General features: G+C 40.7%; 1 protein-coding gene across 2 annotated transcripts; it reads right to left on the minus strand.

Annotated features, from left to right (window-relative positions):
- Positions 1 to 3,079: 3,079 nt before the first annotated feature.
- Positions 3,080 to 10,818, minus strand: LOC120784449 (myelin-associated glycoprotein-like). 2 transcript variants are annotated; one of them, XM_040118291.1, is made up of 10 exons: positions 10,773 to 10,818; positions 10,246 to 10,614; positions 9,321 to 9,617; positions 8,044 to 8,301; positions 6,834 to 7,094; positions 6,165 to 6,473; positions 4,638 to 4,737; positions 3,918 to 4,014; positions 3,594 to 3,647; positions 3,080 to 3,294 (listed from the first exon to the last, which is right to left on the minus strand). In XM_040118291.1, exons 1-10 carry the CDS (start codon positions 10,816 to 10,818, stop codon positions 3,136 to 3,138), a joined length of 1,950 nt encoding a protein of 649 aa, XP_039974225.1. In that variant the 3' UTR covers positions 3,080 to 3,135. The 2 variants fall into 2 exon arrangements, with proteins under 2 accessions (XP_039974225.1, XP_039974226.1); XM_040118292.1 differs by lacking the exon at positions 3,594 to 3,647.
- Between the last annotated feature and the right edge of the window lie 3,258 nt (positions 10,819 to 14,076).

Consider the following 14,076-nt stretch of genomic DNA (forward strand, 5'->3'; position numbering starts at 1 on the left):
ATCATTACAATGCATATCACATCGTCACATACAGTATAACATTGATGAGCATCAGGTGAGAGAGATCTCAGGTCTTTCACCTTTAGTTAACACACTCAGACCTGCACCACACAGCATTATGGGTATGGTTTGATGTCAGAAAAAGTATCGTATATACTAGTATCCTTATCATCTTTTTTTGCCCTATGTCAGCGGCAACCAGAGGCTCCATCAACATGGTTTATTCAAACTGGGGTTTTGGCAGAGAGAGATTCATTCGGGTACATGTGATCAGCTTAAACTTGATTAGTACTTACGGTATAATATTGTTTTTTTTCATATAGACATTGCTACCTGTGCACAGTCTATCCCTTATGGAGTTATCACAATCAGAAGCCTTTTCTGTACTAGTTAAACCATTGTTCAGCCAACTAGAAACAGCTCACGGGAGACATGCTGCTGTCTTGATGAACTTAATCTTTAATTTTAAATGAGTCAGCAACAGCATGATGTTGTTTCATAACATACATTTTAAAGCCTTGGTCAATGTCAGTACATGTCTATTGTGGAAGGGAAAATCAGTGGAAAAGCTGCATATTCGATGTTCAAAACAATGACGTTGGAGATAAAAAAAAAACTAGCTGTTACTTTCAGTATTTTAGAAAGCATCTCTTTAGGAGATAACAAACTAGGTAATTGTTTTGCATGATACATTTAGACAAAAAAAATTGTTTATCATGACTTACAATGTTAAAGCAATCCATCATTCAACAAAGGATAAATAGAAATTTGCTTTTTCACACCATATGTAACTGAATGGAAGTGAAAACGGACCCATTAAAGATAACAATAAATTACTATCTGTTGTCTGAAAATGACAGATCATGTGAGTCAATTAAGGCTGCAGTGTGTCTATGACCTATTTTAACGCACTTTTGAGAGAAACAGAGGCGAAAGCCCTGCAAGACGCGAAGCAAAGTGGAAGACGTAGAGTGGAGTGGGAGCCAGAGACGCACAGTAGTAGCCTCCTCGGTGGGTCTTGACTCTTCATATGTATTAAAGGGGGACTCCACGGACTTACTGACATAACGGTCAGGTATCAGTCACCGGCAGTACTGCTCAGCCTGTGAAAACAGTTGTACAATGTCCTCCGCCGCTCTGGATTAGCTTTCTAAAGTCTGAAAAAATAAACCCTGGTGATGTCATTATGTTTATCTAGACCTGAGCTTGGAGACTACAAATCTATAATAGACGGCAGAGTTCAAAACCAGGCGCATGGAGTTTGAAAGACATGGGCGTCTACCTAGCAGGGAGGGTTTAAAGAAAATATGCTATTGGCTTCATTATGGGTAATGTAGGATCAAACGATATTGGAGGATACCCCCATACTAGGGATGGCTGCTTCAATTCTGACCATTTCCTTTTAAAAATCTGTCTCCTGTGAGTCACACAATTTAATGGGAGTGCAATAATAAATTGCTGGGGTACCACTTTAATGGTTTGTAGAAAACATAGATTAACATACCAGGTATTATACTATTATAAATAAACTGCAATCACAATGAATAACAAGGTTACTCCCTGCATGTAAACATTCCCTCTGATTTCATTTTGACTATAGTGTGCACTAGTTAGAGGCTGGGTACTGTTTTCTAAGCTCATATCAAGACAGCAGTCGGGGAGGTTGAATGATGTGTGGTGAGACTGTTTTTAATTTGCCACATTGGCTTTTCATCATAGTTCAGTACTTAAATGTGTGCCTGCTGGCAAAACACTCATGTGGGGTATTTACTGTACATACTGGCATCCCTTTCACTATCAATATACATCTTATTAATATATTACTGACACCATCACTATTAAGTTAGACTATTAGTGAGTTTTGATATTACATCATGGGTTGATCAAATGTCTTTGAATAGCACAACCAGCTGGCTAGTCAGCATCACTTTTTGTCATTTAAACATCTGATGCAACCCTGCATCAGCTTCTCAATCGAAGTGATGCTCGAATTTCCCAAAGACCCCAGAAATAAGTGTCCCGTGATCTTTCAGCACAATATGAACACACGCACACGCACACACACAAGCGCACACACACACACACACACATTGTCTAAAAGAGATAACACTTTGGCCGCTCACGCGCAAGTATGATGTGCTTAAGGTCTGTGTTTTTTTTTCCAGATCAATCACAGAGCTAGGCCACATGCCTCAGGGAGAAGAAGCAGAAGATGAGACAGACATTTGGCGTTGGCCACGGTGCAATGCAAAAAAAAAACAACAACAAAAAAAAATTCTCAACACATTCTACAGGATGCTGGAAAGAAACTGTGACATTTTTCAGAACTGGACAGTGTACCACTTAAATTTACAAAACCTCTTCAATTATTATCAAAAGTGATGGTGACATTTTTTTTTTCCATTTATTATGAGACAATACTGAGTCACAGCACACATTAAATACAATTATGCGGAACCAAGATTCTGAGATGTGTTTCCTCCTCCCGCCTCAGTCAGTTATCTTCTTGGGATGTAATTAACCAAGTGAAAGAGAGGAGAGGGTTCGCTCTCGTTCGATAAACAACGCAGTAAAGATAATAGAACAAAAAGCACGGTTACTCCTTGCCCCGATGCTTCGACTGGCAGCAGACACAATGACAGTTACAAGAGACAGATGTAGAGGAACTAGTGAGATGGATGCAAGCACTCAGATGTCTGTCATTTGACACAAACATCAACAATCACAATGAAGAACATGGAGAAAGCAACAAAAACATGGTCGTTTGTTAACACTGCACGTTTTAGAGCCCATGTACTACAACTGAGGCTAGAAATTTGAATAACTTCTTTTACATTGTCCGGTGGGTTCAGCTCTGATCCAAAAAGTACCAGTTTTTTCCAAATGGTGGTGTATGAAGGGGCATCCCATGGAGGAGGGGCAGCATAATGAGGGGGGAATACTTGCATCAAGTGATGCTATATGTGACAAAAATGACAAATCTGAAGAAATGAGAAATAAGGACTCATCATATGCAGAGTGAAATCCAGTAGGGGGGGGGGGGGGTTATTATACAGTTTATGGGGCAGAGGATATGTGTGATACGGGGTTGCCACTGCGTCTCGCCTAGCCAAGGGATCAGGGAAGGATCGCGATTCATTTGGCTTTGATTTCCGTGTAGTTGCTGCCGTCATCCCCCCTCCCTGAGGCCCCCTCCCTGGGCCTGGCCCCGATAAACTCCAGAGCAGCATAATTCAGCTCTTGCCTCTCCAGTCCTGCCATAGAGCCCACAGGTTGATAATCCCCGTCTTCTCCCTGCAGACAGATGGACCGATCAGCGGCACAAATGGCAAGGTGCCAGTGACACCTCGGATGACACAAGAGTGTGACAGACACCATCAAGAAAAGATGTTAGTGGTTACTGGTCAACATACTGACAAGGAGACTGAGATGTTTCCTGTTAGTCTGGCAGTTTGTGTGAGCAATGAGGCAGCCGTGCAGAAGGCAGTTTTTGAGACAAATGGCAGTGTACAGAACACAGAAGCTGATATGCAAGGAGATGCATCTGTCACTGAGGCTTGTGCTTTTAATGGGGATTTGTTTAGGAACCTTACCGTAGTCTCCTCTAGAATGGAGTTAAACTTTGAGCCCAACAGCTCTGTCTTAAGCTGTGCAAGAGTTAGGGGAGAGAAAAACAGACAGAAAAATGCAGAGAAGCAATGAAAGCAAGAGAAAACAGTGTTTGGAAAGGTCAAGTTGGAGCTACTAGACTGCTTGTGGGAGAGATTCCTTTTAATACCTCATTTTCAGAGGTCAAAATGGGGTCTCATAATTTAAGACTTGTTTCATTACACAAAATACAACCCCAAACAATCTGAGAATGGTCATCCAACCCATCCTTCATTATAATCATAATCATTGACATCAGCATGTCTCACCACTTTCTTCCTCAGATTTTGTTTGTCCTTCTTGACTGCGCTGTAGTACAAAGCTGGGTTCTCCAGGACCACGTCCTGCCTAGGGTTGCCATTCTCTCTGGGGGACGGAGTCACATAATCAGACTCGGTCTTGACTGCCACTAACGCAGGGCGACACGCCAAGCCTGGGCATCCATTTTAAAACAACAAGCTCTGTAAGGTTATGCTGGAGGCCAACTACGGCTGTGAGTGACGGGGTTATTTTATGGGTTTAGTCGCTGAGCTCACACCCACCTCAGGGGTGATTTGCCAGAGAAAGCTTGCAAATTTGGGGGTCCAAATTTACCTTGAGGCTAAAATAAAGCACCTTGGTTATGAAGGCTACTTGGGTTGTATTTAGCGTAGCAGGTCAAGGATACAGAAGCAGTGTCAGAGCAGGGAATCATGCCTGCAAAATATAAGGTTAGTCCAACTTGCTAACCCACTCCACAAGGCAGCCAATGTGGATCTCCAAGGATTTCAACAGGGACTTGTCGTTGCAAATAAACTGCCATTGCTCTGGAGAAAGGATTCTCTCGTCCGCATCATTCCTACATTCACTCATATACAATGTGCATCAATGTGTTTTAGAATGGATGACTAGGCTTAAGTGTTTCCTTGGATTTCAGAAAATGCTTAGGGTGGAAAATTACTACTTCTGCCTTGCATTGGCCTATCCATTAGTTTGACATTTATGCTCACTTCTTGTTGTTGTGGCCAACGTATCTCACTGCTGCAATGATGAAGGCTATGACCGCCACTCCTCCAATGGTGCCAACTATAACAGCCATCATGTACTTTTCTGAAAAAAAAGGTGATCAAAATTTAAAAGGGAGGGGATACCACTTAATTACTGATTATAATTTTTAACTGCACATAGAATTGGCAAAATTTGTGCTATAACTATATAGTGTTATAAGACCATAGTCACAAAAGTCACCATATGTAATGAAAAAATTAGTACAGGGAAGAGGAGGAAGGAAAAAAATAAGGATAAGGCTAATGTTCATTTATATTTTCCTCACTGACATGATCCCTCGAATCTCATGAAAATCTCACGATAAGACCAAAACCAACAATGCGTTATGCCCATTTCAGACCAATCGCACAAGAGAAAACAGTGTGCAGAAGGTAGCGTGAAAAAAGAAAAGCAACATATACAATAATTCTACAAAGCAGCTAATGAGGACACTATGGAGTTAACTGGGAAGAAGCCTAAATGATCACAATATTATCGTTCACCTCTGGTACATATCCACATCCTCTCAAATATGTCTGTCATGCTCGGGATTTTTTACTCGAGTCCCAGTTGGATCAGAGAGCATAGCTGCTGAGGGGAATTCAGAGAATTTACTTTTTCACCATTCTTCTCTGACGTCAAAGTAAAACTGTCTCGTTGCCAGAATCACACTGGAAGTACATTGTGGAGGTCAGCCTATGTGGGGTCGATTCACTCATACATTGGTCACAAAACCAGGGGAAAAATCATTGTGTGCCTTGCGTTAGCTTGTGCAGCACAGTTTCTCTCTCCACTGAAAATAATGGCCTTTCTCTGCACAATGTCAACTTGTGTGTTTGGTGTGAAAGCCCCGTTAGTCTGTCTCTCAATACTCATTATCCTTTACCATGTCTGTGTCAATAGTCCATCCCTTCCTACATATAATGTAAATATTCAAATATGCAGTTTCATTTTTTGAAAAATAACTTCCTAAAATGGCTGGGCAATGTAGTTTTTAGCAGACGCTACTCAAAAAGGACGTAACTGTGCATTTATTAGGGACTATTTTATACCGACATTTAATTTATGGCAGCTGAACAGTGTATTTAGGATCAACTCATGATAAACTATACTGCCTATGTTCGTTGCAATGAAGGAACATGTCACCCAGCGCAACAGTGTGATGCCTTTTTAAGAAATTTTGGACAACAGTGGAGGTGTATGACACAGAGGAATACGTAGCTTTGGGAACACAGACATTACTTGCTAACAGGATCAATTCATTATCGGTTTTGGTCTCTTCATGGGATTTGGTGACGATAAGAAAAATTATCATCAGACGTACCTTTTAAACTTTACAATAATGTCAAATTAGTTTCAATATGGATAGATTGCATAACACATACAAACACAATTAGATGAAGATGACAGAGAAGAGGCAGGAAGAAATTCTGATATGATTTTATCAAACATAACTACAAGCATCGAAAGTAACAGGAGTTTCTACTCACTCTCCTGCTGTAGCTCCAGAAGTATGCTCTCTCTTCCATACATGTTGTAGATGCTGCAGTGGACGTTGACGGCAGGGCCGCCGTTGTCGACGCGCTCTCCTTTCTCCCGCAGCTTGATCATGCCTGTGGAGGTGTGTCCGTCCGTGTGCGTGTAGAAGTTGTACCGGCCATCTGTTTCGTTGATGGTGATGTTCAGGTCGGGCAGGTAGAACTCGATGATGGGTTCGGGGTTTCCTGTGGCCATGCAGACACACTGGACACCCTCCCTCACCACTGTGCACTTTGACTCCTCCAGAAGGACTGGGGCGTCTATTGAAGGAGGCAGCATGGTGAGAAACAACAATATCAGTAGTGGGTAACATGAAACATGGTGTTTTTTACACGTTACTGCTTCCTGTTTTGGTCTGGACAAGAGATGGTGTACATTAGATAGCTGTTGTCAAAGAAATAACAAGCAAAAATGTTTTTTTTAAAGAATTAATTAAAAAAATACTTATTTACTCAATGAAACTAAGGTGTTTTGTGAAATTCTGCAAGTGCAATATTACATAAGTAGAGTACTGTACTTAATACGATCATAACACTTTAGAGATGCTCACTGCAGATGCTTCTTTGTACTACTTTTTCTACAGAGCTTCTGGGTGAAATACAGAACAGTGATGCACTCACACTCAACAGTGATGTTGAGGGAACTGCTGGCTCGGCCGTGCTCGTTCTCGGCCAGGCAGCGGTACTGTCCATCTCCCTGCGGTGTGATCGCCATGATCTCCAGCACTGACAGCTCGTCAGCGGTGATGGTGCCCACCAGCTCCCCGTCCTTCAGCCAGGTGAGGGTCGGGGCCGGGCTGCCCTGGGTGCTGCAGTGCAAGGCCAGCGAGGTGCCCTCTAGTACTGTGATGGAGTTGTTTACCAGGGGCTCACGTGGAGGGTCTGCAGCGAAAAGTAGAGAAATTCAGGGGGGGTTTTTTCTTATCTTATTCAGATTTAGAAAATGTCTCTACATCATTCACACAATTAAAAATACACAATACAATGTTCTTTCATTTCAAGGGACACAATTTGGTTAAACCTGCAATAACTGATTTCTCTAGAAACTTGGGGGCAGCAGAAACCAGCTGTGAAGCAACACTGACATATTATCACCTTTTCAGTAGATATGTCGAACTTGACAGTGAAAATTCGCTTTTTTCACATCCAGCAGTTAAAGAGCAACATTATCATTTATTTAAAGTTATGCATCTGGCCACCTGGTGAATGTAAGTAAAAAGACGCTATGAGAATGGTGAGACAGAATCAAAAAGATAAAGTTGCGAGGCGGAGAGCTGGACAATGAGTTGAAACTTGCTATCAAGCTCCGTAAAGCCGAGGGCAGCGGCAGATTCAGATGATGATTCTCTGTAGGTTCATCGCTACAGATGCAAAATGAAATGCAAAAAGAAACTCACAGCTGCAAAAAGTAAAAAATGTGGGTTGTGGTTATAGATCTTCTGGAGGATCTCTGAAAACAAAAAGTAAAGTATTAAATCTTTAGAATCTGTTTTCTCTTTCTTATTGTGAAGTTTAATTGGCATTCTAAGGTCACAGTTATCATCTATCATCTAGTTGTCATCTGGCGTTCCCACAAAACGAAAAAGTACATTGATTTATTATACTATTAGTCTAATGGATTTGGGATACAAATCTGGTTTTTCCACAATGTTGCCAAGTACACCTTTTTATTGTTCTGCCATTGCCTTCTCTTGGCTCCCAAGCCCCACAGTGCATACTGAGATTTTCAATGGACTAATGTCACTTGCTGTGGCCTGATTCCCTACTACATATTAATTGTAAACAGTACGTATGATGCAGTAGGGACACAACTTCTGTCTCAGAGACTTACACTTGACGGCCAGGTAGAGTGAGGTGTTCATCATGCCGTAGCCGTTGTCCCCAACGCAGGTGTAGATTCCCTCCTGTGCAGGCGTCACATCATCCAGGGGGAGCGAGATGTTGGACGCCGTGTCCCACAACAGCTCCTGGTCTCCAAACATCCAGGAGATCCTGGAGGGAGGGTTACTGTCCACCTCGCAGTGCAGCACCACAGAGCTGCCCTCCATCACCTCTGAGGACACATTCACCCACACCGAGCGTGGAGCATCTGGCGGGACAAGTAAAATGGACGATATCATTTCACATTTGAGTATATTTAATGCAAACTGTAGGAATCGTAGCCTTTTTGGAAGAGTGGAGCAGAACAATAATAGGGCTACATTTCCTACAGGGTTCACCGGGTTCGGAAGCATACACAGTTAAATTAAAGTTAAACGTCTGCTATTTAAACTGAACAGATTACTACTAAATGCAGTGTCCACATACAAGGGAAACATGCAGTACATCTGTTGGTACGCTAACTACTTAGATTTTTAGCTACAGTGTGCTAGCGGCATGGTTTTATTGATGGCAATGTTAGTCTGTCTCTCGGCTGGTCGGTTCACGCACTTAAGTCCACAATTAAATATCTAAACAACTACCGGATTGATCAACGTGACCACTACTGGATGGATTCTAAGGAGATTTGGCGCAACCTCCTCGTGAATTGTTACGACTTTCATGATATTGTGTAGCACCATCATCAGGTCAAATTTTTTTTCTTTGTCCAATACTTTGGTTTATGACCAAATACCCACCTAACAAAAGTAATTTATTTCAATCAACATCAGCTGTACCTTGCGTTTTCACAGTGCTGCTAGCATGGCTGTAGACTCTGTAGTTTTGTTTAATCCAGTCTGTTTTTGTCTGGTCTTCTCGTGTTTTGCTGGATGTCAGGGAATTATTCTGAAAAACTGACTCAGATCAATCTGCCCTTAGTAGAGTTACTGTCACCTGAAAGCTAGCTTTGCTGTTAGCTCCACGTTTTTTAAAACTTAATTGTGGAAACGCTTAAGCCTTTTTTTTTGGAATTTAAATGGTGGCACTGCACGACACAAACGCTAAAGAAGATACATTTGAGTTTGGACAACCTCTGAGTCATTTGAATGAATGAATACTCATTATTTCTTTTGTTGGAACTCTACTATTGCATTTCAGACACAACAGTACCTTTGAGACTATAGATAGAGGTGGAAAAGCATCATTCTTACTCCTATGCCTTGTGGTATGAGGTGCTTTTTAACTTACACTTGATGTCTAGAGAGATAAGCCTCTCGTAAACCAGTGTCGTGTTGGGGTAGTAGACCCTGCAACCCAGGAGTTGTCCGTTGTGCATGGGTCTGGGTGTGAAGGTGAGGGTGCTGGAGAGTACCGCTGTGTTGCTCTCTTCCAGGTAGTCAGAAGAGAACTCTGGGTCGGGCAAGTAGTCGGTGTACATCCACTGGATCTCTGGTGTCATGTCAGGGCAGTTGTCAGGAGCATAACATGTTAGCTCAAGACTCTCATCACTGACAATCTCCTCTGGGACGTCGATGCTGGGTTGATCTGGTAGACAGGATGGAAGAGCCATTACTGGATTTCTTTGGTAAGTAATACTAAGAGGAACTGTATTTGTAAAGCCGAATTTTATTTTCATGCAGAGACGCAGCTTAAAGTTAAGCAGAAAACCAGAGCTTGGAAAACAATGTTGTATAAATCAATAAGATTTTAGAGAACTTTACAGATTAAATCGAAAGATCTCAGAAGTGTCTTCTTCAAAATACAAAGCAAGCTTGCATGACACTACAAAGTAACATGAGTTGAAATGTACTTTCTTGTATAGACAATGATTATTACTTTTTTCAGTTTCATTCCTCTAATAGAAAAGTTAAAACTTTTAAACTGAACTGTCAAATTTCATTCAACTTCAACTTTAACAGGTAAACAAATCTGGTCATTAATTATATTAATTATAAGATGTTAAAGCTGAAAGATGGATACATTTTTACTTACTTGGCCCATTACATAATTTCAGTCTCTGTGTTAAAGTAATAAAAGGCTATATTCTAATACTTATTACATTAAATTGTCATTTTACTGTCAGCTATAAACCACTTTTATATTTCTGGTTCATTAGCTACATTTGTATCAATAGTGTTTGTATCAATCACTCCGATCATTTACCGAGACCTACCAAGAACTTTGAGCTCAGCGAAGTCTGGGTACGTATACATGTTGGCTCCACCGAGGTCAGCGCGAAAATAGTATCTCCCTGAGTGCTCAGTGCCAATGTTGTTGATGAGCAGAGTGCAGTTCCTCTGGTGCAGGTCACCCAGCAGCTTGGTCCGGCCCTTGTAGCTCTCGTGCACGACATCCGTGCGTGACTTGAAGACCACAGGAGGGAAGAGTTGAGGGTAGGGCTGGCCAAAGTACCAGATACCGTGAATGCCACGGTACGGCCTGATGCCAGACGGATACATGAAGGTGCACGGGATGACCACGCAGGAGTTTGTCATGGCCGAGATGTCCCGAGGTACCCAAACGTTCCACTGGCAACTTGCATCTTAGAGAAGATCAGACACAAATGTTGAGTGAAATATGACCACAACAGTCCTCTTCAGTGCTGTAAGATCACTGCATGCACGGTGACAAGCACCAGGCATGATGGAAAAATACAGTATGTCGACTGTCAAACAAGAAAGAGGTATAGGAATTTATTACCGTTGATGATCAACAGCAGTGTTAAGAGCAGCTCCAAACACCACATGGTCTCTGCTCAACGCTGGACCATAGACCTATGGAACAGATAACATTCTCTCAGTTACAGTACATGCACCATCAAGATAGAAAAAAAAAAAAAGATCTACGTGACTTGTTCACAGCATTGGTGTTGCTGCATGACTCAGACACACCATCCACCTTTAAGAATCACACATATATTCAAAATGTTTCTGTGACTGAGTTTTAAAACAGTTTATACACTCAATATTGTGAGGAAGGCTGGATAAAACCTTCCATCAAAATAAAAAAATTTCTGCAGACTGTATTTATAAAAACAAGCAAAAAGAAAAACAAAGCAGTTTTAAACTTAACAACTATACATTGTTGAGGTTTCAGTGATTCCTGTAAGTAAATAAATAAGAATTTTCTCATCCCACTGAAGAAAAGCTAGTCCCTCAACAGAATTCATAAAATGAAAATAGCCAGAATTCACATTAGGAGATGTATGCATGAGGACAGCGATGTGTCCTTTTTTCCCCCAGAGTTTCTCTGCAAAACGAAACTTTTTTTTGCAATTACCAACAAGCAATTCCAATTTCATATGTTCATAACTCATCACAGGCGTCCCTGTATCAGTATTCGTCTTAGTACAGTAGTTCATTTCATGCCCCAGATGAAACAAATCTGATATAACACTGCAGCTGTGAGTCCAAAACGTATTTATCTACAAAAGACACCATGATACACTACCTTTCTCCCAGAAAAAACCCCACATCAGGTAGAAGAACAGGAATTTGGATTAGAAATGTCACCCAATATTTCAATACAAAACACACACACCACACAGTGTGGACACAGTATACTGGATCAGTATAACTGTAACAAATGACACAAATACTGAACATTGCCATTCAAAATAACATCAAAGATTTCCCCTTGTTATGCCGTAGATTAAACTTCAGGGTCCTCCTCTCTGCCAGGGGAATCAAGTATGATGTACTGAACTTTTTAAAAAAAAGTTAACAATGCTTGGTACTGTCTTAAAATACTGTGACTTGTGACTTGTGACTGTGGCTTTACCTTGAAATGCTGATGGTAAAAACAGACAGAAGCTCTGCAGGACAGCTTGTGAGCAGCTCCACTACGGGGTGTTCACTCACACCCAGACAGCTTGACAGCCTTCTTCTCTGTAAAAAAAAAAAAAAAAAAAGACAGAAAGAAAGAAAGAAAGAAAAAGAAAAAGAAAAAAGTGACATCAGCATCATCAGGCATTGACATCACTCAGAGTTGTAGTAAGGCACTCGAACACACAAACTCAGCGTCAGTCAGCACCTGTTTGCCCCCTCAGTAGAGTCACTCATTATGGTTGCCATGCGTAATTGTCCAACCAATGAATGACTCTCACTGTTGGCTGAGCTCGGACACGAAGCCAAACTCCAGTCACCACACATCATGTCATCATCAGATTACTGATACTATCTGTTCTGCATTAGAAATAAATCAGGAGGTATGCGAGGGACCCATAACAATATTTACTGATGACGTGTGTCAGCAAATGCAACTGCGTGATCCATTTACTAAGAAAATGAGCAGAATCAAAGGGACATTAACCATTCAGTCTCACGGCAGCATCAAAATATCGCTCCAGAAATCCTACAGTTCTTCACAAGATAGCTTTGTTAAGAGAGAAAACGTAACTACGATTTGTGTCTAGGTTGTTGTTTATTTCCCTTCTACCTGACTCCCTTTAAAGTCTGGAATATCAACTAAGTTTTGGATCCAAATAGGTGAGTCCATTTTAATTTTAATCTTGTCTATTACTAATCAAGTATCAACTGATTACTGTATATTAACCCTACTCTCAATTACTATCAAACGGTGTCCATAGATATCGCTCATGGCTAGGACTCAAAAATCCTTTGAAATCAGTCTTTTTTATGGACAGACCACTGTGCCTCCATCCCTCCATGGGCACAGGGAATAAATGTAAAGATACCGTAGGTGTCCATCTGTAGCCATGGCCAGTAACATCCCAGCCTCCGGGAAACGGGTGGAAGGTTGGCCTTCTGCCTGAATTTGTTCCACCACTGCGAGAGGAGGAAGGCAAGGTTGAACTCTCCTCTGTTACTGGGTCTTAAATCCAAATTTAGAAATACTGACATGGTAAGCTCGCCATTGAACTTCCATCAACCTCTAAAATCTGTATCTGTAAAAAGTAAGAAGGGCAAAACTTATGCTATCATACTGTGACTGGACTATAAGGAAGCTGAAATTATACATCATCATGATAACATGTGAAATAAAGAACTTCCGTGGTTAGCTACAGTCAGTGACTTGACATACTTAACAAGTCCATTCAGTCTTATCAACTGAAGTGTGGAGGAAATGATCACATGAAGCACAGCAGCAGAATGATAATGTTACAATATCAAACTGTTATCAGATTCGACTGAGCAAAAACTAAACACCCTCAACAGTGTGTTACAACAAATGAACTTCAAAAAGTGAAAACTCATAGAACTGAGCATTAAATCACAACAAAATTCATTTTAAGAAAGGATATTTTCATCATATTGCATGTCATTTTCTATTTCTCAAAAATGCCAAAATAAAAAAACAAATTTTTATAGAGGAATTCCAGTAAATAATAATTATAAAACTGATTTTGAAACAGCCCGACCACTGTAGGCTGCAGACTGAAAAACGTATTTGTTTAGCAATGATGCCTTCCTGCTTTATGTTCCACTGCAACATCTTGTTTCAATAGGAGATACGCTCACATTTCAAGTAAGTAAGATTATCTCTAAATGAGCTTGGTTATATTTAATTACTCACTTACAGTATCACAGACTGCTAATCTAATAACATTAAAGGTTTTTAATTCGCACTAGTTCAGGTGTTTTAGAGATTTCACTATATTTTTTTTGCTGTACCGTCCGTGTATTACACATCTGCAAGCTGATAACAAAGCTAGTGTTTTATAAAATTGACATTACTGGAATTTATTGTGAATGCTGTGAGGTTTTTGCTAGTTAGCATCAGGTCATGTTCCTGCCCTGCAGGCTGATGCAGGTGACAATAATGCAGCACCAGAAAATACTACATTTCACCTATTTACTTCACACTCATCAGTATAATGTTATGTAATTGCTTTATCCATTATTTTCTTTCTATTCACATTTTCAACACACCAACTGGCTTTTACTTATTACTTTTCTTGTTCTCAAAGAAATCTATATCTGACATACAAATAAAATATACACTAATACCGCAATGACTGTTCCTTTGGAATGGATGTATAATA

Source organism: Xiphias gladius, chromosome 22 (genome assembly GCF_016859285.1).
Source record: "Xiphias gladius isolate SHS-SW01 ecotype Sanya breed wild chromosome 22, ASM1685928v1, whole genome shotgun sequence".
NCBI lineage: Eukaryota > Metazoa > Chordata > Actinopteri > Istiophoriformes > Xiphiidae > Xiphias > Xiphias gladius.

What these genes read in the sequence shown, in the direction of transcription:
- LOC120784449 (XM_040118291.1), bottom strand. Translation starts at nt 10,818, where the DNA reads ATGTGGTGTTTGGAGCTGCTCTTAACACTGCTGTTGATCATCAACG. An exon ending in ACTGCTGTTGATCATCAACG is followed by an intron (nt 10,615 to 10,772) that starts GTAATAAATTCC and finishes ATCTTCTCTAAG; the next exon opens with ATGCAAGTTGCCAGTGGAAC. An exon ending in CCTCAACATCACTGTTGAGT is followed by an intron (nt 6,474 to 6,833) that starts GTGAGTGCATCA and finishes CTCCTTCAATAG; the next exon opens with ACGCCCCAGTCCTTCTGGAG.